The 14598-nt window shown below is 35.2% G+C and overlaps 2 protein-coding genes across 2 annotated transcripts; both read right to left on the bottom strand.

The window, feature by feature from the left end:
- Nucleotides 1–781: 781 nt before the first annotated feature.
- LOC140975574 (protein CANDIDATE G-PROTEIN COUPLED RECEPTOR 2-like) lies at nucleotides 782–4981 on the bottom strand. Its single transcript, XM_073439339.1, has 6 exons — nucleotides 4607–4981; nucleotides 3604–3795; nucleotides 1579–1738; nucleotides 1363–1465; nucleotides 1185–1266; nucleotides 782–1099 (listed from the first exon to the last, which is right to left on the bottom strand). Exons 1-6 carry the CDS (start codon nucleotides 4883–4885, stop codon nucleotides 1022–1024), a joined length of 894 nt encoding a protein of 297 aa, XP_073295440.1. The 5' UTR covers nucleotides 4886–4981; the 3' UTR covers nucleotides 782–1021.
- An 891-nt stretch (nucleotides 4982–5872) lies between these two features.
- Nucleotides 5873–10070, bottom strand: LOC140975575 (chaperone protein ClpB1). The gene is made up of 7 exons (XM_073439340.1): nucleotides 9902–10070; nucleotides 8078–9240; nucleotides 7784–7965; nucleotides 7067–7689; nucleotides 6696–6975; nucleotides 6403–6600; nucleotides 5873–6316 (listed from the first exon to the last, which is right to left on the bottom strand). Exons 2-7 carry the CDS (start codon nucleotides 9228–9230, stop codon nucleotides 6020–6022), a joined length of 2733 nt encoding a protein of 910 aa, XP_073295441.1. The 5' UTR covers nucleotides 9231–9240; nucleotides 9902–10070; the 3' UTR covers nucleotides 5873–6019.
- Nucleotides 10071–14598: the final 4528 nt, after the last annotated feature.

Consider the following 14598-nt stretch of genomic DNA (forward strand, 5'->3'; position numbering starts at 1 on the left):
TAAATTTAAATTTGCATTTAGTTCCTGTCATAAAAATTATATGTTTGCACTCTCTGATCCATTACAAAATGTGTTTGCACTCTTCGATCTTACATGTCTTTTCTCATATTAAAATCTTTACAAAATATTAAAAATATAATATTAATATATGATATTTGAGTAGCAACTGTTTCAGATATCTTACTAACATACGATTTTTGAATACTCAAACATGCATAACAAATATTTGTATTAATGACACATTTGTCTTTCAAATGAAAATGAGTGCAAAACATTGAAAATATGATACTAATATATTATATTTAAGTATAATCTGTTTCAAATCTGGTACTAATATATAATATTTAAGTACCCAAACATGTGTAGCACATGCTGATATTAATAAAGTTATTTTAATTTTATAATCAAAATCTTAATAAAGTTATTTTAATTTTATAATCAAAATCTTATCTTTTGTACCAAGTTTAAAACATTTGATCCAAAATATCATATAAATTAGTATTATATTTTCAATGTTTTGTACTAATTTTCATACCAAAAGACAAATATCTCATTAACACAAATATTTACTATACATGTTTTGGCATTTTTTAAACATAGACTATAATTAGTTTATACCAACATTGGTGTTTCATAATCGTCATAATGAGTGGACACATTCTCATTTTTAAAATTGAAATTAATTTTTTTATTTTAGTATCTTGTAATCATCGTACATGATTATGCTCAAAGGTTCCATTTCCTCTCATAGGAATTTACAGATACAGACAATATAGAGAGATCCTATTCACAAAATAAGCTAAAAACTCTTGTAAAATCTCATCAAATGATACATATACATTGGTTGAGACACTACACTAATTGCTATACACGGTCCACTTGGGTTTTTAAATATTGTTAGAATCATGAAACATACACAAGACTCTTATGAAAGTTACACAGTATCAACGTGATTTTTATGATTCAAAGGTGGTCAGGTCATACGAAAGATGCTCAACATAGCATGGTATGAACACACTATCTATTCCCAGTCGGTATCGAAAAACCCCGCATCTTTCATCTCCGAGTAGTATGCACTATCCAAAAGCCAATCTTCCTCCTGGAAATGAATTAATTTGTTTTTAATACTATTTGCATCTGTTGAACACCAAGCTGCACTATTTATCAGATGAAAACACAGTTACCTGGAAAAAGTCTGCGAGAAAAGTAGCGTACAGAAAAGGAAGATAGAGGGAATGGCGACAGATTATTATCATATTGTACAACCTGAAAAAAGAGCCGCAATTTCATAAACAGACTGGACAAGGATAAAAGGATGCAACGACTCTGTCGAGGGGTATTGGTTGTGAGCATGATACCTACCAAAGTCCAAAGCCAAAACGAATTCCAGTGAGTCCATTTGCAAACAATCCTACAACGTTTGTTATGAACATGACAACCACGTAGTTGTAGAATGACGGCCTTGCTGCATTTTGTTCCATTATTTTTTTTTATACAGAATAGGCTATGAAGTCAGTCCGAGGAAAGAAACAAAATTAATGGAAATAATTCAATCTTGAAGAAGTTGTTTCGACTCACGTGGCAACCTATCTTTCCACTTGGAATAGTGCACAAAGAGTATGTAGCTATAGACTGCTGTAAGCATCAAAGTGTGAACAAACAGAACACTCCATTTCCCCCAATGTGAAGCATCGGCATTAATGAAAAGTGGCACCCCAAATCCAAAGACTACTATTGCCTGTCCATTGACAAAAACGATCACATACCTTCAGTGCCACCACACATTAAAGTTAACGTTGTCAGAAATAAGTCATTCAGTATATCGCCTACAACAAGATGTCAAGAGTACAGGAACTTGTTGAATTTTCTTTGATGAGGAACTTTATGCCATCATTTTTAGGTTGAGCTGCGTGATTTTACAATGGAAATTGGTATCACTAAAATTTTCAAGTATTCTAATAGTTCTACGGATTTCTTGTCACCACACATGTTATCTCCTTTGAATGGGCTTGAGCTAGAGTCAAAACATTAACTCGATAATCCATTGGTAGGAGAAAAAGGAGATATCGTTCAAAATTAAAAGGTTGATCCACTAGCCGCAGTTGTTGCTTGCATTATATGCAAACAATAAATTCCCATATATTAGGAAATCCGTCACATATGAGATGTCACATGTGATATACTGTTGGGTTATTTAAAACCAAAATCAATAAAATTATAGTTGGTAAAATTTAATATGAATGTGGTGTCTAAATAAAGAATAAATAAAGGTAAAATAAGAGTAGAAGGTGCATATGGAAATGCGACAACAATGATCCAGAATAGAATGGTCCTGACAGATGAACAACATTGACAAAATGAAACAGTCTGGGACAAATAATGAGATGTGATGGAAGAATACTCACAGACAAAGTAAAACCATAGGATCCTTTGATGAACTAGGAATATGATTTTGTTAGGCTTGTTTCAAATCTTAATCATTTTTCCAACGCTAGCAATAATATAATGGAATATGAAAGGTAATTACACTTACACCCTAGCTCAAATATAAATTTTAGGTTCAATATTGCTCCTTCATATACAAATAATCCAATTTTCAGGACCTAATTGGCTAAAGTAAAAAATACTGTTTCCAGAGGGTTTTATGTTGTAAAAAGCAGTTTTCTAAAAAGCTATACATAGGCGGCCACCCACTATCTAGCGTCTAGGCGGCCGACTAAGCGGTTTTGTCTTTTTTAACCTAAATATCTAATTCTTCTTGTCCATCTTCATATTTCTCCAACACTTCCTCGATATTGGATTCAAACTCAAAATCCATGGCATCTTCCTATTCTTCATCCGATACAAATTGATAGGAAAATATGTCAAATAATCTTTTTAAAAAATTAAATATTAATCTAGGTAGATGCCAAGCCGGATTTTGAGTCGCCTAGGGTCCGATTAATGTAACAACGTCCAAAGACATCGCCGTTGTAAAAATCGGGGAGGAGGGTCGCCCACCGCCTAGGCGGCAACTTTTAGAACACTGGTAATAAGGTATATTTTGTTTCCACTCTCACTTTACCTATAGAAATATAGGTACAAAAAAAAGAATTTCTAACGAGGAACTATATTAAGAGTCTTAAAGCAATCAACCACTTTAGAAGTCATGGTCACTGCCAGAAGGTTATCTTTGGCTAGAAGAATTTTGTGGCAATAAATCCTATCAGATTGTTTGAGTCATGTAGCAATCAATAGATTTCCTTAACTTCTAGATTAAGCTTTTTTTCAGTCAAAACAATGAATTTGGTTATTGGAGTCACATGAAAAATGAAATTCATGATTCCAAATTTATTACTCTAAAATGCTTTAATCCAAACGAAACCTAACAGAATTTTCAAATTCTTGAATTACAAGACAAAAAGGAACAAAAATAAAATAAGCCAAGACATGTAGTAAGCTAGTATAATAATGCAAAAATGTGCATGAACTGAACTCATTCCAAAAGCTTGGATCAAGTATAATAAGGGAGAAAACTAAGTTAACAAGGAGTGAGCTAAGAAACTGAAGAAAGTATATATCCATTTAACAAGTTAGTTGGCATATCAATAAGACAGATGTTACCTGAATAAGTATATCAACTGCTACAATTGAACCTGAAACCATGAAAGTGTGGGCTAGGGCCTCCAATCCACTAGAATAATTTTCCTGGAGAAGAAAAGGAAGTAGGCTAATTTCTAAAGATAGCATTCCACATTCTGTGAACAAGGATAACAGGTTCCAAGCAATTGTCTTCCCAGGATCACATCGCCATGCCTGTTTCATCACATAAGTCAATACCATAAAAACTAGAGATTTGGAGTCTATTATCAATCAAAAATTTCATTGGCCGGTTGTACAAGTAAACATTCCTTGGGAAAAGAAGTCATCAAACACAATTTTTTTTTTACTTGATAGCAGGTTATTTTCTATGAAACGAGTGAAACTCGGACAGGAATGTAACTTTAAAAAGTAAAGCTTTAGGTGCAGTAAATTAATAGCTTTACTAAATCCACCGAAATACAGAACTAAATGCCCAAGGCAAGCTAAAGCTCGAGAGTTCCCTAAAGCCTAATCGCTTTATTGTGTGCAAACAAAAAATATTAATATTTAATACTATTAAAATCAAATAAAAATGGTTAAACCTTTTGGAACATATTTCACAAGAGGGTCGTCCCCCAGGCCAAAGCTATTTCGTCAGTCATGCCAAGCAAAGACATAAACCATTATTCTAAAATAACTACGAGCCATAACTGTAGAATATTCATGAATGACAACTACCATTCACTCCAAAAACTAGAAGAATACAAAAGCTGGATGCGTAGAAATATGACAAACTTCGTACCGGCGGAATTCAATATTCCAAGAAATGAAGCTACAGAAAGGATTGCCAAAACATGGAAACTACATACACCACAGTAATCACACAAAAAATCCATGCATTTAAGTTTTCATTGCCTCAAAAGTTATGGAAACATTAAAGTATGAAAAAAAAATAAAGACAGCCGTTTCTTTTTCACAATATATAATCCAGCAATAATGATTTATACCAAGGAAAATAAGCAAAAAAAAAAAATCGAAAATCTACCTGAAGAATAGACCACGCCAAATTCAGAATAGCTGCGAACCAAAGGAGCCCGTAGAACGCAATCATAACATAAGACTTCCGGTGCCTGAGCTTCTTCACACTGCGATTCGCCTGAAACCCAAGGTACAGCACCAACAAAGCGGATGGTACAACCATAGATGCATCGCGCCAGAAGCCGCCGCAGCCGGAGCTGTACCATCTGGAACCCTCATCAATTTCGATTGCAAAGGGAGGATCGGTGATATTTTGCGCGGATAAAGTGGAATTAGGATTCGACATCAACTCATCCAATTATAATCTCAATTTCTATCGGAGAATTGTTAGGTTAAAAATTGCAGATTTGATCGAACTTCCAAGGCTTTATAAATTAATTAAACCTGATAAACTTCGCTTCTCGTGATCTAAATATTGTTGATTTTTTTTTTCCGTTTACCAAAATATTATATAATATTTTATTTAAAAATATTATTTCTATTACTATTTGTTTGCCCATAAAATTATTTGTAATGAAAAAATTCAGTGTGCTTGACGGGTCGAAATTCAAACAAAAAGGTACGGAGATCATGTGATGGAAGGAAAAGGGGTAATTAGTAATTAAATGTATCTTCGTCAACTATGCAAAAATATTACTTGAAATGACAAAATAAAACATACAAAAAACGATACACATAAAATATTTGACGTAGACAAAAACTTATGTGAGACGGTCTCACGGGTCGTATTTTGTGATACGGATCTCTTATTTGGGTCATCCATGAAAAAAATATAAGAGTATTACTTTTATTGTGAATATCGATAGGATTGATCCGTCTTACAGATAAAAATTCGTGAGACCGTCTCACGAAAGACCTACTCTTTGACGTAATCGTTGGTCTTTCATTTTCACGGTTATAAAATACTGATCAATACATATCATTATTTTCATACCAACACTCCAAAAACATCCTTTTCAATTTTTTTGCACAAGACAAATTGTTCATTCAAATATTCCGCCATTATTAACGTAGTTGAACCAATTCTCATTCAAGCTCCCAGCTGTTCATTCATCCGACCATAAACCACTTTTGATACTGCAATATTTTCTTAATTAATCACTCCAAACCAGTCATCATCCATTTGATATTAAAGGTATAATACTTCTTTGCTGATCAAATAATCTTAAAGTTCGAGTTCGAGTTCGAATTCAGTTCTTGTTCATACGACTAGTTTAGATTACACGATTTGCTACTAAAATATCAACATTACGAGAAATGAGAAGGGTGCACGGACGAGAACTTTTGCTTTATTTCACATTACATTTGGTGAGAAACATAAAAAAAAAGCCTTCGAAGAAGCCACACTTTAGAGACAAAAACTCCAGTACCGACAACCAAAAATATATTCAAGACTTCACAATAACATCTCAGACTATTATTAATCATCCATTTCATCGTCATCGAGTATTTCTTCAATCTTAATTCTCTTTACTGCTTGAACAGGATCGGATTGTGTCCCATTCGGTAGATGAATCAATATATCAGATTTCTCCCCAGTGGCAGCATTCACAAGACCCCCATTCGTCTCAACAGTATACACCAATTCTTTTCCATCAACAGATGCATCAATATACACAGTCGAATTTTCATCGATTTCCTCTCGTATTAGCATTTTCGACAATTGAGTTACTACCCTTTTCTCCAGCCACCTTCTTATAGGTCTTGCACCATAAACCTGAAAACAAGAAACAAGTATGATCAGAAACATCCTAATGTGTCACGAATTATGATGGCATAGGTGAAAGTGAAAGTTTTGCTTACAGGATCATAGCTTTCAGCTAATATGACATCTAGTGCTGATTCAGTCACGCCCATTGCAATGCCTCTCTCAGCCAGGCGACTTGCAACATCTTTCAGCTGTAAACGACACACTTTCCTCAGTTGGTCATGAGAAAGAGGGTCGAATACCACAATTTCATCCAGTCGGTTCAGCAACTCGGGCTTGAAGTGTTTTCTCACCTATAATATGGAATAAAATTGAACAGGTTAGCTATATGGCAAATAAGTTACTAAATTTTTCCTCTAGAACCATGAAATGCAAGTATGATCGTTACCTCTTGCATCACCATCTCCCGAGCGCTCTCCATTGTACACTTTCCCAATAATCCTTTCAAAAGGTACTCGGCTCCAATATTAGAGGTCATTATAATGACAGTGTTAGTGAAGTCAACAGTTCGGCCTTGGCCATCAGTTAGTCTTCCGTCGTCTAAAACTTGAAGTAACGTGTTAAATACAGTGGGATGTGCTTTCTCTACTTCATCAAAAAGAATGACACAGTACGGCCGTCTCCTCACAGCTTCTGTTAGTTGCCCACCTTCCTCATGCCCAACATAACTATCAAATGACATGCACAAGCATGATAAGAAAAATGTTGTGATGATTACACAGTCCTAAGCATGAAACAAATAAAAGGATTCTCACTTACCCTGGAGGAGCTCCTATTAACCGTGCAACAGAGTGTTGCTCCATATACTCCGACATGTCAATCCTGACCATTAAATTATCATCATCGAAGAGTTGTTCTGCCAGAGCTTTGGCGAGTTCCGTCTTGCCAACGCCTGTTGGACCCAAGAAAAGGAAAGAGCCTGTTGGTTGTTGGGGTCTTCCAAGTCCAGCTCTTGATCTTAAAACAGCCTCAGCAACAGATATAACAGCTTGATCTTGTCCTACGACTCGTTGGTGCAGCCTCTCAGAGAGACCAATCAATCTCTCTTTTTCATTCTGTCCAAGACGTGTGACAGGTATACCAGTCCAACGTGCCACGACTTCAGCAATTTGTTCAGGGCCGACGGTCTCTGTAAGCATCCCATTCTCATTTGAACTTGTTTCTAGTGTTGCAATTGCAGATTCAACTTCCTGGATTGCTCCGTATCTCAAGTCTGCAGCTCTAGCAAGATCGTATCTCCTTTCAGCTTCTAACAAGGCATATTGAAGCTCATCTCTCCTCTGTTTGAGCCTCCGAAGCTCGTCGATTCTTTCTTTTTCTTTGTTGTACCTCATTTTCAATGGTTGAAGCTTATCCCTCAAGTCATCAAGTTCCTTCCTCACCTGAAAAATTGTTTGAATTCAGGCAACAATGTTACATTAAGAACCACAATGTACAATTGCAATATTACAATAGAAATAGTAAATTCGAACTCACTTCAACCAGACGTGCTTTGCTGGCTTTATCCTTCTCCTTGTCAAGAGCATGCAGTTCTACCTCCAACTGAATTCTCTTTCTTTCCAAATTATCAATTTCTTCAGGTTGACTGTCAAGCTGAACTCTTACATTTGCACAGGCCTCATCAACAAGGTCGATTGCTTTGTCAGGCAAATGTCTCCCTGTATAAAACGGAGAATATCAGTAACCTAAACCATATATCGATAACTTTAGGCGTGACAACTAAGTAAAATTCATGCAAATACAACATTAAGATTTTGATGCCAAACATACCTGTAATGTAACGTGCTGAAAGTTGAGCTGCATTTACAAGGGCTCGATCTTGAATCTTAACACCATGATGTCCTTCATACTTCTCTTTAAGACCCCTGAGTATGCTGATTGTATCAACAACACTTGGCTCGGCTACATAAACTTGCTGAAACCGTCTCTCAAATGCAGCATCTTTTTCCACATATTTCCTGTATTCCTCTAGAGTTGTGGCACCAATACACCGCAACTGACCTCTGGCGAGCATGGGCTTGAAGAGATTGGCAGCATCCATTGATCCCTCTGTTCGTCCAGCACCAAGAACTAAGTGAATTTCATCGATAAACAAGATCACTTTCCCCTCAGCCTCTTCAACTTCCTTTAGAACAGATTTTAACCTCTCCTCAAATTCACCTCGATATTTTGCTCCCGCAATCAATGCTCCCATGTCCAATGCAATAAGCCTCACATCAGCAAGATTACTTGGAACATCTCCACTAACAATTCTTTGAGCTAACCCCTCGACAACCGCAGTTTTACCTACACCAGGCTCCCCAATGAGGACCGGGTTATTTTTAGTCCTCCTCGAAAGAATCCTCACAACTCGCCGGATTTCTTCATCTCTACCAATCACAGGGTCAAGCTTACCAGCTTGTTCGACAAGGTCACGACCATAAGTTTTCAATGCCTGAAATGTGGTATCCCCAGAAGCGCTTTCCACCTTTCTTCCTTCTTTCCCCCGCAATTTCTCAACTTCTACTTTCATCTTAGCTGGTGCAACCCCAGCCTCCTTCAATAGTTCTTGAATTTGAGAATCCTCTAAAAGGCCCAGAATTAACTGGTCAACAGCCAGATGAGTGTCACCACGGGACTTTTGCAGGGCTTGTGCTCTACGAATAACCTTGATTAGCGACGTACTAGCTGGTATTTCATCCGGGGGAGGTGACTGGGTGGGCAGCTTTTTCAAAGATTGGTTGATGACCCTCTCCACAGATCTCGCAGCTTCATCACTACCACTGGCATTGACAATTGCTTGAGGGAAAATGCCATTTGGATCAGAAATTAATGCCGAAGCAAAGTGAAGAGGAGTAAACTGAGCATGGGCAGAATTCAGAGCCAATCCATGAGCAGCAGCAAGGGTTTCATTGGTCTTGTGGGTAAACTTCTCGGGATTCATCTCTTGTAAGCTGTTAAATGAAATTAAACAAAAAAATAATCAAAATCACACCAACAATCGAATGGTACAGACAAATTCCACATACCAATATCATTCCCCACCATGTAGAAATAAAATCTAAGTACAGAACCTTGAACAAACCAACAAAGGCAATCTTCACTTTTCTATACAATCTTCGCGTAATAAGCTCAAATAAAGTAAAATAAAAGAATAAAAATATACCAATTGCAACAGCAGGAGTAATTTTCCATGAATGATGTCAGAAATTCAAGATTCATGGTCAAAAAGTAACAATGTAGCACTAGATTCTATCACACATAAAACTTGAACCACCCCAAAAACAATCAACATATAAAGGGAGATCGAAAATCTAAAACCCATATCCGCCTCACAAACAAATCCAATCTTCTTGAAATGATTGGCACATACGGAACACCACAACCCACCCCTACTGAAAATCCATCCTCGTCCGTAACACCATGAATTTAAAGCCAAAGTAAAATCATGAAACCACCCAACCATACATCATTTAATTCCTAGATCATCATCAAACACTATTGATAATTGGGGAAAAAAACTGAAATACGCAAAAAGAAACCAAAGCAAACCCGAACAACGCACAATTCCATCAAAACAGTTACAAAAAAAAAAAAAACAAGAGAACAACATACCGTCGAGATACACGCGCTGAATTTGGAAATCTTGATTAGATATATGCAGAATAAGTGCGAAATTAATCGTTAAATTGGAAATTTGTTGAAGAAGTGGAAGAATGGGTGGGACGTTTTATGGAGCAGAGTGGAGGCATCTCGAATATTGGAGGTTGCTCTAGAAGATATTTCTTCCCCCTTTATTTCAAAAATAATTATTTTTAAATAAATTAATATTTTATTTCAGACTTATTTATTAAGCAATAAATAATTTGTTGAATTTAAAGTTTATTTTACCTGAATAATTTAGATAAAAGTATCTTGTTATAATGATTTTTTTTTGTTATATTTGTGAATGATTATAGTTATTTATATGTAATCGAGATAAATATGATAATATAATATCTCTGAATATTTGTATAATAATATATTTCCATTTAAATAATAATTCGATTCAATGAAAATTGCACCTGAACATTGACTCATACAAATTCTATCATTTATACAATATTATCAGTACGTAATTGTAATCAATTGAGAATGAGATTTAACCAACTGAGATCGAAAATAAATTTCATTGTGTCGATTTTCTTGAAGGAGAACAACATGTTAATACTCAACTCAATTTTATAATATAATAGTTGGTGATCCACGAATAACACAATTATAATTATTGATACATTGGTGTCCATGAAGCGTAATATTTTTATAATCCGATATCGATGTTTTTAAAGTAGCACAACATTATTTTATATTGAAAATTTAAAATAGATTCATGATCAATATCTAATACGATATCCAAAACCCAAATATATTATCGAAATATATATATCTACTGTAAAAATGTATCGATATAAAAGAAAATTATTCAATAGATGCAAGATTTAGCAAATGTTTTCCATTATCTAATTCCTAATTGGTTTTTAACATGGTGAAAAATATTTGGTCCATCAGCAAAAATATTGCCTGAGGTTTTCGTAAAACCAACGAATATTTGGTTAAATATTTCTCCAAGTATTAAAAAATCATTTTCAGAGAATTGAAATGATGGAAAGACTTTATGTCTATTCTTTATGAAATTTGGTATTCAATGGATATGGAGATGACAACCAGAATTTGGTTATACTGATGAAGGCATTATCTGTTTATGGAGGATTAGTTCCATACAATTTTGGGACAAATTATTAAGGGATGACCCTGACACAGGAAAGCCCTAGGGCTTCGAAACCCTTTAGCATATGGAAGAAAAATTTCTTTTTATCAGAAAGATTTTAATAAACAACAAGAAAAAGAACAAGATTCGATGATCCCGTTCAAGATTCTTACTCACAAATATTCTAATGTATATTCCAAAGAGAAAATGATCGAAGTTTATTGTAACGCCCCAGATTCGACGACTGTCCTCACTGTACCAAGACGAGTCTTTCCAGCGTGCTTATGTCCTCACTCATACGCACCCTGGGAAACTTCCCAGGAGGTCACCCATCCCAAAACTGCCCCAAGTCAAGCACGCTTAGATGAGCTACCGAAAAGAAGATGCACCTTCGTGATATGAGTAGTACAAATCAAATCTTTCAAGTCATCTTCAACTGTACAGTCCATTACATTGAACAGTCTCGGAATCCCTCTCATTCCCGTGTGGGATCGGTTCATTCATGTTCCCTCCACCTAGAAGCCTGCCAGGAGCCGCTCATTGTCCGTGCAACTGATGGCACCGGCGATCACCCCCACCCTCTTCGGCCCCGAGCCTCACATGCCCACCAGCTTCCGCTTGGTTCGTCCCCGAACCACACCGTACTAAGAGAGGTCGGCTCTGATACCAACTGTAACGCCCCAGATTCGACGACTGTCCTCACTGTACCAAGACGAGTCTTTCCAGCGTGCTTATGTCCTCACTCACACGCACCCTGGGAAACTTCCCAGGAGGTCACCCATCCCAAAATTGCCCCAAGTCAAGCACGCTTAACTTTGGAGTTCTTATGTGATGAGCTACCGAAAAGAAGATGCACCTTCGTGATATGAGTAATACAAATCAAATCTTTTAAGCTCTCTTCAACTGTACAGTCCATTACATTGAACAGTCTCGGAATCCCTCTCATTCCCGTGTGGGATCGGTTCATTCATGTTCCCTCCACCTAGAAGCCTGCCAGGAGCCGCTCATTGTCCGTGCAACTGATGGCACCGGCGATCACCCCCCACCCTCTTCGGCCCCGGGCCTCACATTTATATTGACGAGATGAAGAAAGATATTTATAAGAACATTGGATGTTCATTCTCCAAATCGGATAAATCTATGGCTTCTGAATCAAGCGAAAACCAATTTATCCATCTAATGCAAATGCAGCATGCTCAAGATTCAGAGGAAGATATTACCAATTTCTCTCATATTAGTGATATACTTGAAAATTTTAAAAATTCAATAAAAGACAATATTAAAGATGATTAAAATATTCATCTTTAAAAAAGTTAGTGGAATATCACTATGAACTTTTGACTTTTGTAACTCTGGTACTATTTGCTTTTATAAAGCATTGTACTATTTATATTTTTAGTTGAAATTCGGTGTTTCATGTCCGACTCTTCCTTCTATATATAGGTTGTTTTGTGTTCTTCGTAGGACATGGTTGAGTTTGCTCATCTCTATTCCCTCTCTGTAAACAATCCTTCTTAAGCGTCTAAATAAAAGCTTCAAGTTCTGATTACAAATTTGTAAGTTTACTTTATTGTTTATTTTTATTCATAATAAATTTTTATATGTTATAAGATTAGCCTGAATGATAGGCTAAACTTTTCGTGCTAAATCATTACCTTACTATGAAATGATCTATATTTATTTGTAACTTGGAATAGAATTGAGATAATAAAATATTTATTTGAATTTTAGAATTCGATGTAATATAATGGGTTTTGGTTGAAACATTAGGTAAAATATGAACCAGGAAATGGTAAGCACAAAGTTTGAGTTTAAACAAGGAATAATATATTCATGTTGTAGTCCTTCAGCCTGCTTAGCCGAGAGATGGCGTTTATGAGTGATTTTTACGAAATTATATTTCTGAAGTGGACCTCGATAAAATCCTCAGTTGTTTAATTTCTTTGGTATATCTTTGTTAATTCCTTTTATATTTTGTAAAAAGAGACCAATTCTTTGATTAAATAGTCATTTTATTTAACTTTAAAGCAATGTTTGGTTGGAGGGATTATGTGGATTTATGGTTTTTAAACCCACCTAATCCCATGTTTGGTACGTTTTTTATTTAACCAAGTCAATCCCTCCTATGAATGATTATGTTATATTAAATGTGATAAATAATCACTCCTCAACCCGTAGGATTATTTATCACACTCTTAATACATCCTATTTTTTCAATTTTACATTTCTCCTAAATCCAAACTCAACACCATTTCCCTCCACCGACCGCCGAACGACCACCCCCGCCGCCGACTGTCCGCCGCAGACCACCCCCTCCTCCTGTCGGCCGACTGCGCCGCCGACCGCCGCTACCAACCACCCCCTCCTCATCTTGGCTGACCGCCGCCGCAAAAGTTGAAGGGCAATTTTGTCGATTCATCAAAAGATTATTAATTATTTCATTCTTAACCATCATACCAAACATTATATTATTTTATCATTATATATTATATTTTTACTTCAATATTCTTTTTATCATTTCTCTCTTAATCATTTCATTATTTTATCCTCCAACCAAACGTAGCCTAAGTGATAATTTTTTTAAAAAAAATGTTGAAACAAATAAGGACATATAATCACAATATATTTAAAAGGAAATATTTGTTTTCTCTCTTAGATTTATTTAAGTCAAGAATCCCCTGAATCATATTATTTACCCTTTTTCAATTAATGCTCGAGAGAATCCTGCGCATTTAAGATACAATTTTTTTGACAAGTTTAATCGTAGCCCAATCAGAAGATGTAGATAAAGAAAAGAGTGTAAACTTGTCAAAGAATTGGTCTCCTTTGAGACGGACTCATAGTTCTATTTCTGTGAAACGAGTCATTATAATTCATACATATAATACAAAATAATATTTTTGATATAAAAAATAAAAATATTATTGTTTGAATGAGTTTGGTCAGATCAAATATTGTCTCACAAAATTGACTCGTGAAATAATCTAACGAGGATTTTGTGTTAATCGAGTTCAATATATAAACATTGCATAATAAATGGCCAACAAATTCAGATTTATATCACGAATAAATTTTTATTTTCGTATTTTCTGATATTTCACATGTGAGAATATAATATTTTAACCATGTGCTGCGAATGAAAATACCGCGTCAGAGTCATTTTCGGAAAATAATTTGCAAACCTCAAATTTCATAAATAGTAGAATAAATAATCACTTGATAAAAAAAAGTAAAATAAAATAAATAATATTTTAAATTTTTATACTATATATTTTTCTTATGAATTTTGACAAATTTAACTATAATCTTTTTAAGTAATTAAACTTCTAATTTTAAGAATTGATGTTATTGATGAATTTATTATACAAAGAACGATCAATAGACAGGAGTGTGTACGTATATATTGTTAGAAAAAATGAGTTTTGTACTCATTTAGAATCGACAGAATAATTCGAGCTACGTGACGAACATAATTATTTCTCGATTATCAATTTGGGTGAATGAGAAATTAATTGAGTTCGAATTTTATTGAATGAAAAGATTGAATCGAAAGAATTATGTATAT

Source organism: Primulina huaijiensis, chromosome 4 (assembly GCF_012295235.1).
Source record: "Primulina huaijiensis isolate GDHJ02 chromosome 4, ASM1229523v2, whole genome shotgun sequence".
In the NCBI taxonomy this organism is placed as follows: Eukaryota; Viridiplantae; Streptophyta; class Magnoliopsida; order Lamiales; family Gesneriaceae; genus Primulina; species Primulina huaijiensis.

Coding starts and splice junctions, on each gene's coding strand:
- LOC140975574 (XM_073439339.1), bottom strand. CDS start 4,885: ATGTCGAATCCTAATTCCACTTTATCCGCGCAAAATATCACCGATCCT. Junction 3,796..4,606: donor TGGCGTGGTCTATTCTTCAG/GTAGATTTTCGA, acceptor GTGATGAAACAG/GCATGGCGATGTGATCCTGG. Junction 1,267..1,362: donor CGTTTTGGCTTTGGACTTTG/GTAGGTATCATG, acceptor CTCTTTTTTCAG/GTTGTACAATATGATAATAA.
- LOC140975575 (XM_073439340.1), bottom strand. CDS start 9,230: ATGAATCCCGAGAAGTTTACCCACAAGACCAATGAAACCCTTGCTGCT. Junction 7,690..7,783: donor GCAAAGCACGTCTGGTTGAA/GTGAGTTCGAAT, acceptor ACAATTTTTCAG/GTGAGGAAGGAACTTGATGA. Junction 6,601..6,695: donor GGGAGATGGTGATGCAAGAG/GTAACGATCATA, acceptor TCCATATTATAG/GTGAGAAAACACTTCAAGCC.